Source organism: Rhinichthys klamathensis, unplaced genomic scaffold, assembly GCF_029890125.1.
Source record: "Rhinichthys klamathensis goyatoka isolate OS25496 unplaced genomic scaffold, OSU_Roscu_1.1 h1tg000602l_1, whole genome shotgun sequence".
Classification (NCBI taxonomy): Eukaryota; Metazoa; Chordata; class Actinopteri; order Cypriniformes; family Leuciscidae; genus Rhinichthys; species Rhinichthys klamathensis.
The window spans coordinates 145,001-159,642 of record NW_026607057.1 but is presented as its reverse complement, the minus strand read 5'-3'; the positions used below and the strand labels follow the sequence as shown (position 1 = coordinate 159,642).

Here is a 14,642-nt window from a genome sequence, read left to right as displayed (position 1 = left end):
CAACAAATGAAGCAAAACACAACACAAACTTAAATGAGCAGAACTTATATTTCTGTCTTGATTTCTTTCCATTTAAAATAACTCTCAAATATGTAAAAGGAAATCAAAATATATATATAACATGCCACCGTCAGAATTAAAATTAAATTAAATTCAACAAGATATTATTGGGCATTAAGACTACTTTATTCTACAAATAATAGTAAAATAGACTACAAATAATTTATTGTACTTTACACACAAAAAGAAACCTCTGCTTATCGATGTATGAACACACAGCGACATCTACAGGAACCGAAGAGAACTGCATCTTCACGGTCACTCCTACAGGTTAAAGTACTGTTTTTATAACCTTACAAAAATTAACCATGGTTTTACAAAAAAAAAAAAAAAAAAAAAGAAGAAAAAAAAAAAAAATAATGTTAACTACAAAATAACAATTTGTTTAGATACAAAAACCATAGTTTACCTACGGTATTTGTGGTTATACAAATGGTACTCAATAACCACCCCCATTAAAAAAGGCTTTACTATAATAAAACCATGGTTAATTTTCGTGATGGTATTCAGTATAGGGACCGAATATAACGAAAACAATAAAGTGAAGGGGAAAAAAACACAAAACATGGTTTTTGATCAAACATTTAAAAATATAAAAATAAAAGTTAAACTTTTAATAATAAATAAAGAATTTTGTTTTTCTAATTTGGGCTAAATCACTTAAAAAAATAGCGAAAATCACCACAACTACATGACAAAAATTTTTCCTCGTCTGATAAACGATAAAAAAAAAAAATTGCTCAATCCATCCGCGCGCTGCATAACTTGACTAAATTAAGCTCGAAGAAGATTACTTTAAAACCATAAGAATGTCCACAAACGACAGAGAAACGATATCCTTAGGATCACTTCCAGAACATTTTTCCCATCTGGACGATAACAAAATTGACCCAATCCTAATCCAATGATTTTAAAGCGTACATAAAAAAGCGCGGGCTTTTTAAACAGGAAGTTATCGTTATATCGTGATGAGTAACGGCCAGTAACGGTCCATATTCCAGCATTTGAACAAACTCCCACATATTGGCCGATTCTCCATTCAAAAGTCATAGCAATAGCCAAACAACTAGCCAGAAAGCATTCAAAACTGAATAGCAACACTATAAAAAACACTGGAACACCTTAGCAACGCCCTGACAACCACCCACAACATCTTGGATCAAGGCGGTAAGTTTTCGCGGTTACCAAAAGGTCCTCAGAAATGTAAAATACTTTTACACTAACTATTTCTTTCAGGAAATGGACATCTAGGTCATGTTAACTTATCTATCTAACACTACAACAAAATACAAATCAGCAAAAACAAATGCATGTTTTTCATACTCACAAATTAGACATTCAAACGAGCCCGCGCCTGTAGAAGTCAGTCGCAGGTGTTTTTTTTTTTTTTAAATCGCTTTCGCGCTCTTGTTTTTTGTCCCAGCAGAGACGCCGTCTCAGCTGCACTGCATGACAGTCACATGACTCAGTGTAGCGTTTTGTTTATGTACAATATTTCTCTAGATATCGACACTCATGCAGGCGTCCTCTGATTGTAAGTAGTATTTATTTGGCTCTTGTTATAATTCTGTAATTTTGAAAGCGTCTTATGTTTTAAAACACAAAGAGGGGGCAGTAAACCGCCCTTAAACGCAGTAAATATTTAAAGGAGACCTTTCTTCTCATGTTCATATTAGATTATTACTGGATTATCATATTAAATCTATATGCAAAAATGGATTCACTAAGACCCAACCTTTATAAAATTTGTTAATTGAAGTGAAATCGACATTATTATTATTATTATTTTAAAATTTCTATTATTATTTATTTATATCTTTGAGATGTATGAAGAATGAGATTAAGTTAATTAACTTATCATTGGAACCTTATTTTGGTTTATGAATATATTATAATCGATACAATTGTACATCCTCTTTTTCATTTGTCATTCAAGATTCAAGCATGTAACTTACTTACAGTTGTGGTTCTTGCAGGATTATTAATCAGTGTAAATTGTTCTTATTTTTTTCTTATAACATATATTAATATTAAATACGTTATGATATTATATTAAATATATTATGTAGCTTCTAAAGAGCAGGCTAAATTAAAAAGTAAGATCTTTAAACTAAATATGGAACGTCTTTTATGTGGAATCATTTCTAAATAAAAATGCAGTATTCATGATTAATTATTGATTATTATTTGCAGATTCTGAAGTTGAACTTGTGATCTGTAGCCATAATAGAAAAGCTTCAGAGTATAAAGCATGTGTGGATTCCTCTGATGTCTGTGTCTCATCTGCATGTTTACTGTCTGAAGGGTCACTGATTGGACGGAAGCATCATCATCATCATCATCATGCCTCTGACAGCCGCTGTGATTGGAGGAGTTCAGAAACTGGTGCTTTACGAGACCAGAGCTGTAAGTCACATTTAATTTATTATTATTGGAGGATAAATGGATTTGAGTGAGTGAGTGGAGGCGGGGCTCATTTGCATATTCATAGAACCGCGCATACTAAATGAGGAAAGGGTGTCGAGTTACATTCAAGATATTTTAAGGCATGAAGAATTGTTTAAATTCTTCATGCGCTCTTCCCGTAACAACGACGTTGAAACACGGGAAACTGAAGCTTGACATTCTATCACAATCCTGTTGTAATTGACCGTTCGCAGGGAGTTTGATTGACAGGCGATCTGACCAATCATAATCCGCCGAATCCGCAATTTTTGTCCGACAGAGCCGTCAGGAGAGTTAGTAGATCAACATTGGAGGATTTAAACTTGAGAAACGGAGTGTACTGACGTCTTTCCGCGGTTAAAACAACATTCCTCCTGATGTTCATTCATGTTTATTTGATGCTATAAATGAACTAGAAGGAAGAGATGAACGGTTCACGAGCCGCTTTAACTGAGCGATCTGTCAGACACATTAAAGAGACACAAAACGCTATTTATTGTTTAAATTTGTTTAAAAAATTAGCACATTTGAAAGTTGAGAATTAGTTTCATATCAAAAGCAAGCTGGTCCAGAGAGGCGTGGCTTGTCGGACATAGCAACAGTAACTAAAGGGGGCGGGGCTTTGCGAACGGTCAAATAAAATCTTATGTATCATAATGCCCTGCACATAATGCACTCAAATGTATTTTCATGATCAAAGTGATTCCAGGGATCACTGCGCACTTTCAAATCCATAGTTTCACTTTATTTCGACCGGCGTTTATAACGCTAACCAATCAGAACTCGGGTACCGCCCAAAATACAGCAATAACCAATCAGAAAAATAATTGTATATTTTTAAAGTCACGACAATCATCGTTTTCTTGATCGATCGTAGTACTATTGCACATCCCTACTACTAACTCACTCAACCAGGCCCCGCCCCTTTATTCTGCGTATGAATTATTATAATGAGGAATATTGTGACGAGTTCGTTCCCGGGAGAAACTCAAGACTACAATGGAGGCGTTTCAGGAGTTCAGAAACACTGACTCTGATATAGAGAAGAACTCTCTTTTTCAGACTCAAACAGCAACATCACACACACTAAACACAGATGAACATGGACATAAAGCATAATAGGTCCTCTTTAACCAATAGCAAAAAAGCAAACTTGTGTCACGCCCACAATACTGACCAATCACAGCGGAGACGTTCCCGACAGGCTCAAGCTGAGCAACAGGACAGAGCAATAATGGGATTGTCTGACTTTTTTTCTTTTTTGTCTCAATATGCGCTCAACGGCGCTCGGTGGTCATGTGATCGAGCTGGTCATGTGATCGAGCTTTAAACTCCGCCCACTCTACAGGGCGTCCTGTTGCCAAAATAAAAACCAAAACATTCAAGAAACTCACAATAATCAGCGTTGCATTTTGTATTTTAGTAACAATGAACACAAATTGTAACAGTAACACTTTACAATAATGTTTCATTAGTTTACTACAATTATTGTTATTAGTATTAATGTTCATTTTAACATTTACTTCCACATTTAATACACTTTACAATAAGGTTTTATTAGTTCACAACATTAATATTAGTATTAATGTTTATTTTAACTTTTACTTCCACATTTAATACACTTTACAATAAGGTTTCACTTGTTCACCTGAACTAACAATGAATAATACTTTTAAATACATTCACTAATACATTATTGAAACCAAAAGTTGTATCTGACTGTTAATATTATTTAATGGAGAGATAAACTAAGAATAAACTCATGTTAACAAAATTAATAAATACTCTAACAAATGTATTGCTCATTGTGAGTTAATACATCAATTAATGATAACTAATGGGACCTTATTACACACTAAAGCAAGATGAACATGGACAAAAGCACAATATCCTCTTTATTTATTTTTAATATTTGTGATTGTGAAGTATTACTCTGCTGCTAGATGGCAGTGTTTCTCTGCCGTTAAACCGGCCTGATGTCTGGACCGCAGTGATTCTGCTCAGAAAGAGCTATTTTAATAAGATTTAATAAGTAGTTGTATAGTTTTGTGCAATCTAAGTTTGTCTAATCATTATAGGAAAGAAAATATGAATAGCTGATATAGCATGCCATGAACTGTTTTATTTAGATTAGCGTTTATAGTGGTATGCTGTAGACGCTATTTGTTTTTCCCTCCATTTTTAATCCACATTATTTTTTTATTTGCTTACTTTTTTTGCAGTTCATTGAATAGTTATTTGATCTGACTGGCTAAATTTGATTTTACGGTCGTATGTTACGTAATAGTAGCATAATTTACTGTGTGCAGACTTACAGTCAGTCCAGTCCAGTGTGAATCCACTCGGTTCCTTTAACATTACGCTGTGTTTGACCTGTCTTTTCACCAGTAAAGCACAGAACAGGACAGACTGGGCCGCTTATGAGCGCAGTTGCACATTCATAGACTGTAATAATGTGAGGACATGTTAAGACTGTCTGTCTTTATCCTCGTCCGCTGTGTTCTTCTCTCGATGTTTCCTTCTCACTGAGAGCTTTAATGTGTCTTTCCTGGAAATCTGTCCAAATAAAGAGCAAACTGTTTTTCTTTGTATTCACTCAATAACTCTTCGTTTGATAATCTTATGAGAACATGTCAAGAACATGTACGGAATATATTTCATTATGTAAAAGTATTATTTTGAATCAAATTGTCATTATTGTCTAGTAGACTGAATTTAGCATTTGAGGTATAAATGAGCAAGAGATTCTGCCAGTCCTGGGATCTCATTTATAAAACTGTGCGTAGGATCCTTCCTAAAAGTGTACGTGCGTCCGAAAGCCAAAAATGGCGTACGCAAACAAATATTCTGACTTATAAAACCGTGCGTACGCCAGAACCTGCGCAGAATTCACTTTATAAATCCCAGTCAGCGGAAGATTGTGCGCACATGCGTCTCCTCCCCGAAACAACCATATATGGAGATTATAACGCCCAAAGGGATGGATGTTTGCTTCATTTGATAGGCTTGGTGAGTGAAATTATATTCGTATTATCTTTCTGTATACTAATTTTCTTTAGATTTTCTGTCTAAAAGTGACCAAAAAGACATTTAGCTCCAGCTCACCATCGGTGTCGCCAAACTGCTCCATCTCCAAAACGTGCGTACGCACGGCTCAAAGTTTGCTTAAAGGTGCGCACATTCTCCCGTCAAGTTTGTTTTTTATAGATCACAACCTTTGCGTGGAAACTGGCGTACATACGTTTCCAGCCCCGTTTTGTGTGTACGCACGCTTTATAAATGAGACCCCAGGTCTCTCTATTGTAAGTTAAATGAATCAGATTACTGAGACTCTTTGTCTTTAATGGCTCTGGGAGCCCCTGGCTCAGTTTGAATAGTTATGCTGATTGGATTAGGATTGGTAACACTAAGAGCAGGTTCCTAATAGGGCTGTAGTCAACCAAAGAAATCCTTAGTCGACCAAAGTCTTGTCCTGCGCAACGATTAGTCGACTAAAAAAAAAAAAAAAAGACGCGATGTTTTGATTTTGATTGAACATTTTTTAACAATTTTCATAGAGCATTTATAAAACAACAACGAAAAAACATCAAAAATACATAAAACTATAATAATACAATTCTTTGAAAATTAAGTGATTTTTTTTTTTAACTGCAAAAAGTGAGGAGCTCTGTCCTAGGTCTATAGTAACATTCACAATCGCGCACCTGACCACACCACACGCTACAAAAAATATAACTGCTATCTGACAATGAAAAATCCTAACAAAAGCTCTCGTTTATACAGGCTGTATATTCTTCTTTACTTTCAAAGCTATGGGTTAAATTTTGTCCAGCCGATCTAGGAGTTTTAAAACAAACACACAAAAAAACCCAAAGAGCCTAAAAAACAATCCTAATAATAATTTTCATTTTGTTACATTATTTAGGCTATTTTCAAACGCGTCAAGTGTACAAATAAAAACATATCAAGAAAACACAATCTATTGAGTCAGCATGATAAAGCCGTTAAAGGGACTGCTCACGTCTTTTCGTGCTCAAGTTCGATTTCAAATGTAGGCGCGCGGTGTGCGCGCTCATGATGGAAGCAACGCGGTCGCGGTGCGACGCGCTCTTTTTTTTTTCCAAGTGAGTCCACGCCGCATCGAGATAAAAACATATAACGTTAGTGTATACAAACAAAAAAACCAAAACAAGTAGCGTTCTAACTGAATGAATACAGCTAAACTACCTATTAGTGAGCACGAAGCAGCAGCGCAGCCACAGGTGCGAACCGAGTGTTCTATGTGTGTGCGCTAAACTGTGGCGCTGTTACAAAATAGCCTAAATTAAAGCATTTAAAGTTGGGGATAAACCATAGGCTAATTATATTTAGAATACAGTACTATATAACTGCTTATAAAGGAATAAATATCAAGGAGTAAATCATTGAAAATTTCTTTCTATTGGTAAAAAAACAAAACAAAAAAAAAGCAACTGGTCGACCAATAAGAATGTCAGTCGATCAAGACGGCATCGACCGATTAGTCGACTAAACGACTAAAGTTGACAGCCCTAGTTCCTAAACCTGTATAGTTCATTTACATGCTTTGTTTCAGAGTGTCTCCCCTTCGATGTAACTCTTCGCCATTTAGCTCTATGATAATGTGAAGGTATGGGTGATACAATCAGGCTGATTGGATTACCATCTATACATGACACTGTTATGCTGATGAGATCAGGGCTGGGAAATTTCCGGTAACGAGCTGAATCCTGTGCTTTACATGCTTTGTTTCAGAGTGTCTCCACCTTTATGTAACTCCTCCCCCTTGTAAGGTATATGAACAGTCTGTATTTTAGTTTAGTCAGACTTGGCTAAGATTTTTGGACTACAGCGATGCAACAGCAATGAAGAATCCTGCTTAAAAGATACACCCGAGTCTCCTGGTCTTCGCTTCTGAGTTTTCAAACACTTTAGAAGAAAAAAGTTCACAACAGAAGTATAAACGTATACCATTCCGACACCATTGGTTTGTATGCGATCCATCACACCTGCACATGTATTACACACATATGGTTCTTTAATGTATATATAAAAATTAAAAAAAAACATTTTCAATGTGCATATATGCAGCTGAAACATGCCTAGTGCATCCCAAATTGTTCAACATTAACATTTTAATATAACATTATAGTCATTATGGCCTTTAGAAAAGTGTTTTTTGAGGAGGTGGTAGAGCACTATAGGCTCCTGTGGCGAGGCCTAAGCTTTTGTCCTTAAAGTATTAAAGTAAAAGTAATGTAAGGAAAAAAAATGCCATTAAGTAGTTTTGAAACCAGTACTTTTACTTGAGGAAAAAGCTTCTTAAAAAGCAACTTCTACAGTAAGTCTTTTTAAACCCTAGTATCTATACTTCTACCTGAGTTATGAATGTGAATACGTTTGACACCTTCATGTATGTGATATCGTTTTTTGAATAGAGTTAATGCATTGATGTCACTTTCCCGCGGGAACACACTCCCTAAACCGGACTGAGTGTCAGAAAATTAACAGAGTTAATAGAGGAAACTGTGAAAACACGAGTAAAACGAATGATTATCAGTTTAAACTAAAGCTTGGACTCGATATAGTGTTTCTTACAACTTACCAAAGACCCTGATCGTGGATATCAACATCCAGCAGGAGTCATGTGGAAAGCCTGATTTCCACGCCGGGGAAAACATAAAGCAAATTTGCCTGTGAACGCTTTATATACTATATGAATATGCAAATGAGCCCCGCCTCCACTCACTCACTCAGCTCAGAGATCCACTGGTTGACGATCACACGTTGATCTGATTGGTTACAAGGTCGTTTGTGACGTCAGAAACACCAGCGATTTCAAACCGTGTTTTTGAGACTGTCTTTGGTTCACTGCAGTTTTAAGGAGGAAATACTCAGCAATGCTGTCGACTTATGAACTTACACATGGTGTGTCTTAAAGCGTATTAAAAATAGACATATAAACATGGATTTTCACCATAGTGGGACGATTTTGGGATGTAATAATGTGACACTCAAATGTTTCGATAAATTTCACCCTAACGTCCATTTAAGATTTTTATACAGGAGTTTGATTTCATGTTGTTGCTTGTCAAAAACCGATATTGATTATTATTTTTCTTTTCTCAGAGGTATTTTCTCGTGGGGAGTAATAACGCTCAAACGAAACATCGCGTCCTGAAGATCGATCGCACTGAACCACGAGATCTGGTCATTATTGATGATAAGGTGAGCGCCCTGATATCAGGGTATCACACACACACACACACACACACACACACACACACACACACACACACACACACACACACACACACACACACACACACACACACACACACACACACACACACACACACACACACACACACACACCTCAGTTTCACTTTTTTAGAAGCAAGTCAACATGAAATGATGTTTGCAACCTATTTTACTTCAATAATGTGACATATTTTTGAAGGTGGGACGTGATTGGATAGAGAAAAGTGGGCGTTACATACTAAAATATCGGCGAAATATAAAAATCCCATCAATTTAAATTCACAATTGAATCTATAAGTCTCTGTACTGGTGGTTGTTCGTTAATGTTTCTACTAGAAACCAAATGGCTTTTCCAGCATATTCAAATCACTAGTGTGGTGGAAATAATATTTTGGTAACACTTTACAATAAGGTTCATTTATTAAACATTAGTTAATCTTTAATTTGTTCATCTTTGTTAACGTTAGTTAATACAAATCCAGCTGTTCATTGTGTGTTCATGTTAGTTCACAGACAAGATTTTAATAAAGCATTAGTAAATGTTGAAATTAACATTAACAAAGATTAAAACATGCTGAAGAAGTATTGTTCATTCTTAGTTAATGTTAACTAATGTAGTTAACTAATGAACCTTATTGTAAAGTGTTACCAATATTTGAAACCTTGTTTGCTCTCGAGTTAAAAATATTGATTTCTGAATTCCCCGTTTAAATGTGTCCATAGTTTTGTTCAGTGTAAATGTTTTAAGTGTGTGTGTGTGTGTGTGTGTGTGTGTGTGGCAGCATGTTTACAGTCAACTGGAAGTGCGAGAGCTCCTGGGCCGCCTGGATCTGGGCAATCGCACTAAGATCGGGCAGAAAGGATCCTCCGGTCTTTCCAGAGCCGTTTCTGCCCACGGCATTGTGGGTAAGCCTTCTTAGGACCACCAGGGAGCGAGGACCCTCTTGGAATTGCTCTGTTTATTGCCTTGCTTACTTTAAATTTTATTTAGGGATGCATGACTTATATCGGTCACCATATCGGTATCGGCCGATATATGTTAATTTTTAATGTTTTCGTTATCGGCCCGATAAGAAAATTTTGCCGATATATTAAAGCCGATAAATAATGTGTTATTTCCTTCCGCTGAGAAACTTCAGATGCGCTTCAACATGATGGTTTTGAATTGCTTGAAATATGATCGGAATCACTTCAAAAAAGGAAAATAGAGTTCAGTGGAAATCTGTCATATCGGCTACATAAAATTATTATGAGAACATTATAACTGTGTGTTTGGGACGTGGCTTTTAATGCTGAGACCAGTTTCTTGTAATCAGGCTCTCAAAAATTATATCAAAATTTGGATTTAGATTAATCAGCCAATATATCGGTTATCGGCTTTTAAAAATAAGGAATTATCGGTATCGGACAATTTTCATATCGCTGTTTCCTGGTCAGTGTTATTTTAGTATTATTTATATACTATTATTATAGTATTTATCAATATTTTGAAATTAGTTTTTCATCTAATATTTACATTTTACATTCATGCGTTTGGCGCTTCATGCATTCTCTGGGAATCGAACCCATTACTCTGGCGTTGCTAGTTTCATGCTTTACCGTTTATTTGCTGTTTATATGACTTCAGCTTTACTTCTGTTAGCGGAGTGATTTTGATGGCTTGTCTGTAATATATATTTTTTTGTCTGCACACACTCATGAAGCCGCTCTCAGACAGGGGTGTGTTTCCCGAAAGCATCATTAGCCAACTATGGTCACAAGTTCTGTCGTTATCAGCAGTTCAGCGAGTCGGTGTTTCCCGAAACCATCGTTAAAAACGAAACCGCATCGAGTTGTGTGTGTGAGCGACAGATCTCGAGCTGCAGTTAGAAGCAGTTTCTTGTTTTCATGACATGTGGACTCAATAAATCCTGATCTTGAGCAAAATAAGCAAGCGGACATTCAGTGCAACCTGTGTCTTTTATTTAGAACACATACAAATGTCATTTACGTCTTTTAGTTTGTCGAGAGATTTAAAGTGTCGTGTTTGTAGAGTGCGCGTGTGTGAACGAGCTCTAGTGTGTGTGAACGAGCTCTAGTGTGTGTGAACGAGCTCTAGTGTGTGTGTGTGTGTGTGTGTGTGTGTGTGAACGAGCTCTAGTGTGTGTGAACGAGCTCTAGTGTGTGTGAACGAGCTCTAGTGTGTGTGAACGAGTCTATGAGTGAATCTGGAAATAAAGCAAAATAACTGAGAAAAAATAGAAATATTCCTCAGATGCATGTCTGTGATTTATAGCAAAGCATCTAGCGTTAATTTGATCTCAAACAGATTCATTAACAGTAGTTATTACTCCACACGTGCGTGACATCATTAACTAACGTGTTTGAACGACCAATTTGCGACAATATGGTTTCGGGAAACAGTCGTGACTAGCGATTTCTTCAACGACGCATCGCACTTTAGTAGTGAAGCACGAGTTACGGTGTTGTACGAGAAACACACACACACCAGACCGACTCCTGTCACGCTGAATCAGCGTCGCGTCACATGATCCCGGTCAGCACTGTGAGGAACTGGGTGATGGTCTCCAGGTCATGATCTAGTTCCTCTGACACCGATCTGGTGAAATATCAATCAGTTTGAGTCGGGTTTGTCATCAAAACTGTGTCTTATGCAACCTCGATTCCCCTGTAACGACCGCTGAGGGAGCCGAGCATCGTGGAGCAATAAGAAGTGAGAATTCAGTGCACATCAGAACACTGTGTGCTATGTGTTTATGACACACCTGATAGATCGGTTTGTGTGATGTGAAACAACAGTCATGACAAACACAGCGTTTGAATACACCCTCGCGTCTCAACATTAGAGTGCTCTACCTCTGAAATACCTCAAACTGTTTACTGTATGCTTAAATTATGCTTCTAACATCGTTCTTTAGTCCGTGATGTTGCTGTTTGAGTCTGAAAAAGAGAGTTCTTCTCTATATCAGAGTCAGTGTTTCTGAACTCCTGAAACGCCTCCATTGTAGTCTTGAGTTTTCTCCGGAGAACGAACACGTCACAATATTCCTCATTTAACCCTCTGGTGCTCTTCTTCGCGTGTCGGTCAAATTAATTAATTTTTTTATTTAAATTAAATTAATGTACTTTATATTTTAATAATATTTAATATTTTGTATTTTTAGGGGAGTTTATGGTACTAAATTATATTTACGCTGTATTTATAATCCATTTATTCACTTTTTGAGCGTAGAGCTGAAAATTTAATTTCCAACTTAAACTGTGGTGAATCTTGAATGCTTTAAAGCACAGACTGAAGTTTGGTCTCTTTTCAAACGTTTAAAAAGTTGAGTAAAAAAAAAAAAAGTTACAATTTTACGTTTATTGTTATGAAAAATGTGCAAAAATACTATTTTTAATTTTTATATGAAATATAAATTTTCAAAAACATGTTTTCTTCTAAAACTCTGAGAAAATCAAAGCCGTAAGTCTAAACAAGCTGTTAAAAATTTGAGCTTTCAGTCAGATTGTTTGAATTAAGTCATGATAACGAGAAAAACTAATTACATCACAATCGCGAGAAAACGACTTATGTCGAGATCACGAGAAAATTAAGTTGTGATAACGAGAAAATGACTTTTGTTATGTCGAGATTACGAGAATATTAAGTTGTGATAACGAGAAAATAACTTTTATTGCCGAGATCACGAGAAAAGTAAGTCGTGATAACGAGAAAACGACTTTTGTTATGTCGAGATTGCGAGAATATTAAGTTGTGATAACGAGAAAACAACTTTTATTGCCGCGATCACGAGAATATTAAGTTGTGATAACGAGAAAACAACTTTTATTGCCGAGATCACGAGAAAAGTAAGCCGTGATAACGAGAAAAAAACTTTTATTGCCGAGATCACGAGAAAAGTAAGTCGTGACTCGTGATAATGAGAAAACAACTTTTATTGCCGCGATCACGAGAATATTAAGTCGTGATAACGAGAACTTTTATTGCCGAGATCGCGAGAAAATTAATTCATGATAACGAGAAAACAACTTTTATTGCCGAGATCACAAGAAAAGTAAGTCGTGATAATGAGAAAACAACTTTTATTGCCGACATCACGAGAAAAGTAATTCGTGATAACGAGAAAACAACTTTTATTGCCGACATCACGAGAATATTAAGTCGTGATAACGAGAAAAAAAACTTTTATTGCCGACATCACGAGAAAAGTAAGTCCTGATAACGAGAAAACAACTTTTATTGCCGAGATCACGAGAAAAGTAAGTCGTGATAACGAGAAAAAAACTTTTATTGCCGACATCACGAGAAAAGTAAGTCGTGATAACGACAAAAAACTTTTATTGCCGACATCACGAGAAAAGTAAGTCGTGATAACGAGAAAAAAACTTTTATTGCCGACATCACGAGAATATTAAGTCGTGATAACGAGAAAAAAAACTTTTATTGCCGACATCACGAGAAAAGTAAGTCGTGATAACGACAAAAAAACTTTTATTGCCGACATCACGAGAAAAGTAAGTCGTGATAACGAGAAAACAACTTTTATTGCCGACATCACGAGAATATTAAGTCGTGATAACGAGAAAAAAAACTTTTATTGCCGACATCACGAGAAAAGTAAGTCCTGATAACGAGAAAACAACTTTTATTGCCGACATCATGAGAAAAGTAAGTCGTGATAACGACAAAAAAACTTTTATTGCCGACATCACGAGAAAAGTAAGTCGTGATAACGACAAAAAAACTTTTATTGCCGACATCACGAGAAAAGTAATTCGAGATAACAAGAAAACTACTTTTATTGCCGACATCACGAGAAAAGTAAGTCGTGATAACAAGAAAACAACTTTTATTGCCGACATTACGAGAAAAGTAATTCGTGATAACGAGAAAAAAAACTTTTATTGCCGACATCACAAGAAAAGTAAGTCGTGATAACAAGAAAACAACTTTTATTGCCGACATTACGAGAAAAGTAAGCCGTGATAACGAGAAAAAAAACTTTTATTGCCGAGATCACGAGAAAAGTAAGTCCTGATAACAAGAAAACAACTTTTATTGCCGACATCACGAGAAAAGTAAGTCGTGATAACAAGAAAACAACTTTTATTGCCGACATTACGAGAAAACGACTTTTGTTATGTCGAGATCACGAGAATATTAAGTCGCCATCAGTAAAACGAGAAAGTAAAAAATAATAACTTTTAGGGATTCCATACATTAGCTGGGATGGCGCTAAATAAATAAAAATGAAACAAAAAACCCCAAACTAATGCAGTTAACCGAGATCTAGTGTGATTTACTCTTGTCTCTGGTGTCTTTCAGGTTTTGTGCGGTTTCTGGAGGGTTACTATATTGTGTTGATCACGAAACGTCGTAAAATGGCTGACATCGGCGGCCACTCTATTTATAAGATTGAAGACACGAGTATGATCTACATTCCCAATGACTCGGTGAGAGTCACACACCCTGATGAAGCCCGGTGAGTCCGTTTACACTCAGACATATTTAATAATAAGCATTAGATGTATTGAGAGTGACCAATAAGGTTATACGGATTTGGTCACATGATGATATCATATTAGATACACACATTTCTAAGGCCTCTAAATGATCACCCTGATCTGTTTAGACTTTTATATCTGGTATAATTATACAAACGTTTCTGCTGTCAAATCTGCTCTGATTTTATCAAGTAAACGTAGGAATAACTTATAGATTGTTAGTAATATTTCAACTGCAGTGAAGCAGCTTTACTTGATTATCCATCACCATTTATTAGAAAAATCATGAGTATCAAATATGATCATCAGGCTTTTGAGGAAGGTTTATTTGTTCATCTCTCAATCATCATTGT

General features: G+C 36.1%; 1 protein-coding gene across 1 annotated transcript in view; it reads left to right on the top strand.

The window, feature by feature from the left end:
- The first annotated feature begins 1,509 nt into the window (after nt 1–1,509).
- fig4a (FIG4 phosphoinositide 5-phosphatase a) overlaps nt 1,510–14,642 on the top strand; it is a 146,995-nt gene continuing 133,862 nt past the window's right edge. Inside the window, exons 1-5 of the mRNA XM_056240510.1 lie at nt 1,510–1,594; nt 2,365–2,466; nt 8,653–8,751; nt 9,567–9,690; nt 14,111–14,267. Coding sequence (XP_056096485.1) covers nt 2,404–2,466; nt 8,653–8,751; nt 9,567–9,690; nt 14,111–14,267 — 443 coding nt within the window. The 5' untranslated portion in view covers nt 1,510–1,594; nt 2,365–2,403. The remainder of the gene's footprint in view (nt 1,595–2,364; nt 2,467–8,652; nt 8,752–9,566; nt 9,691–14,110; nt 14,268–14,642) is intronic.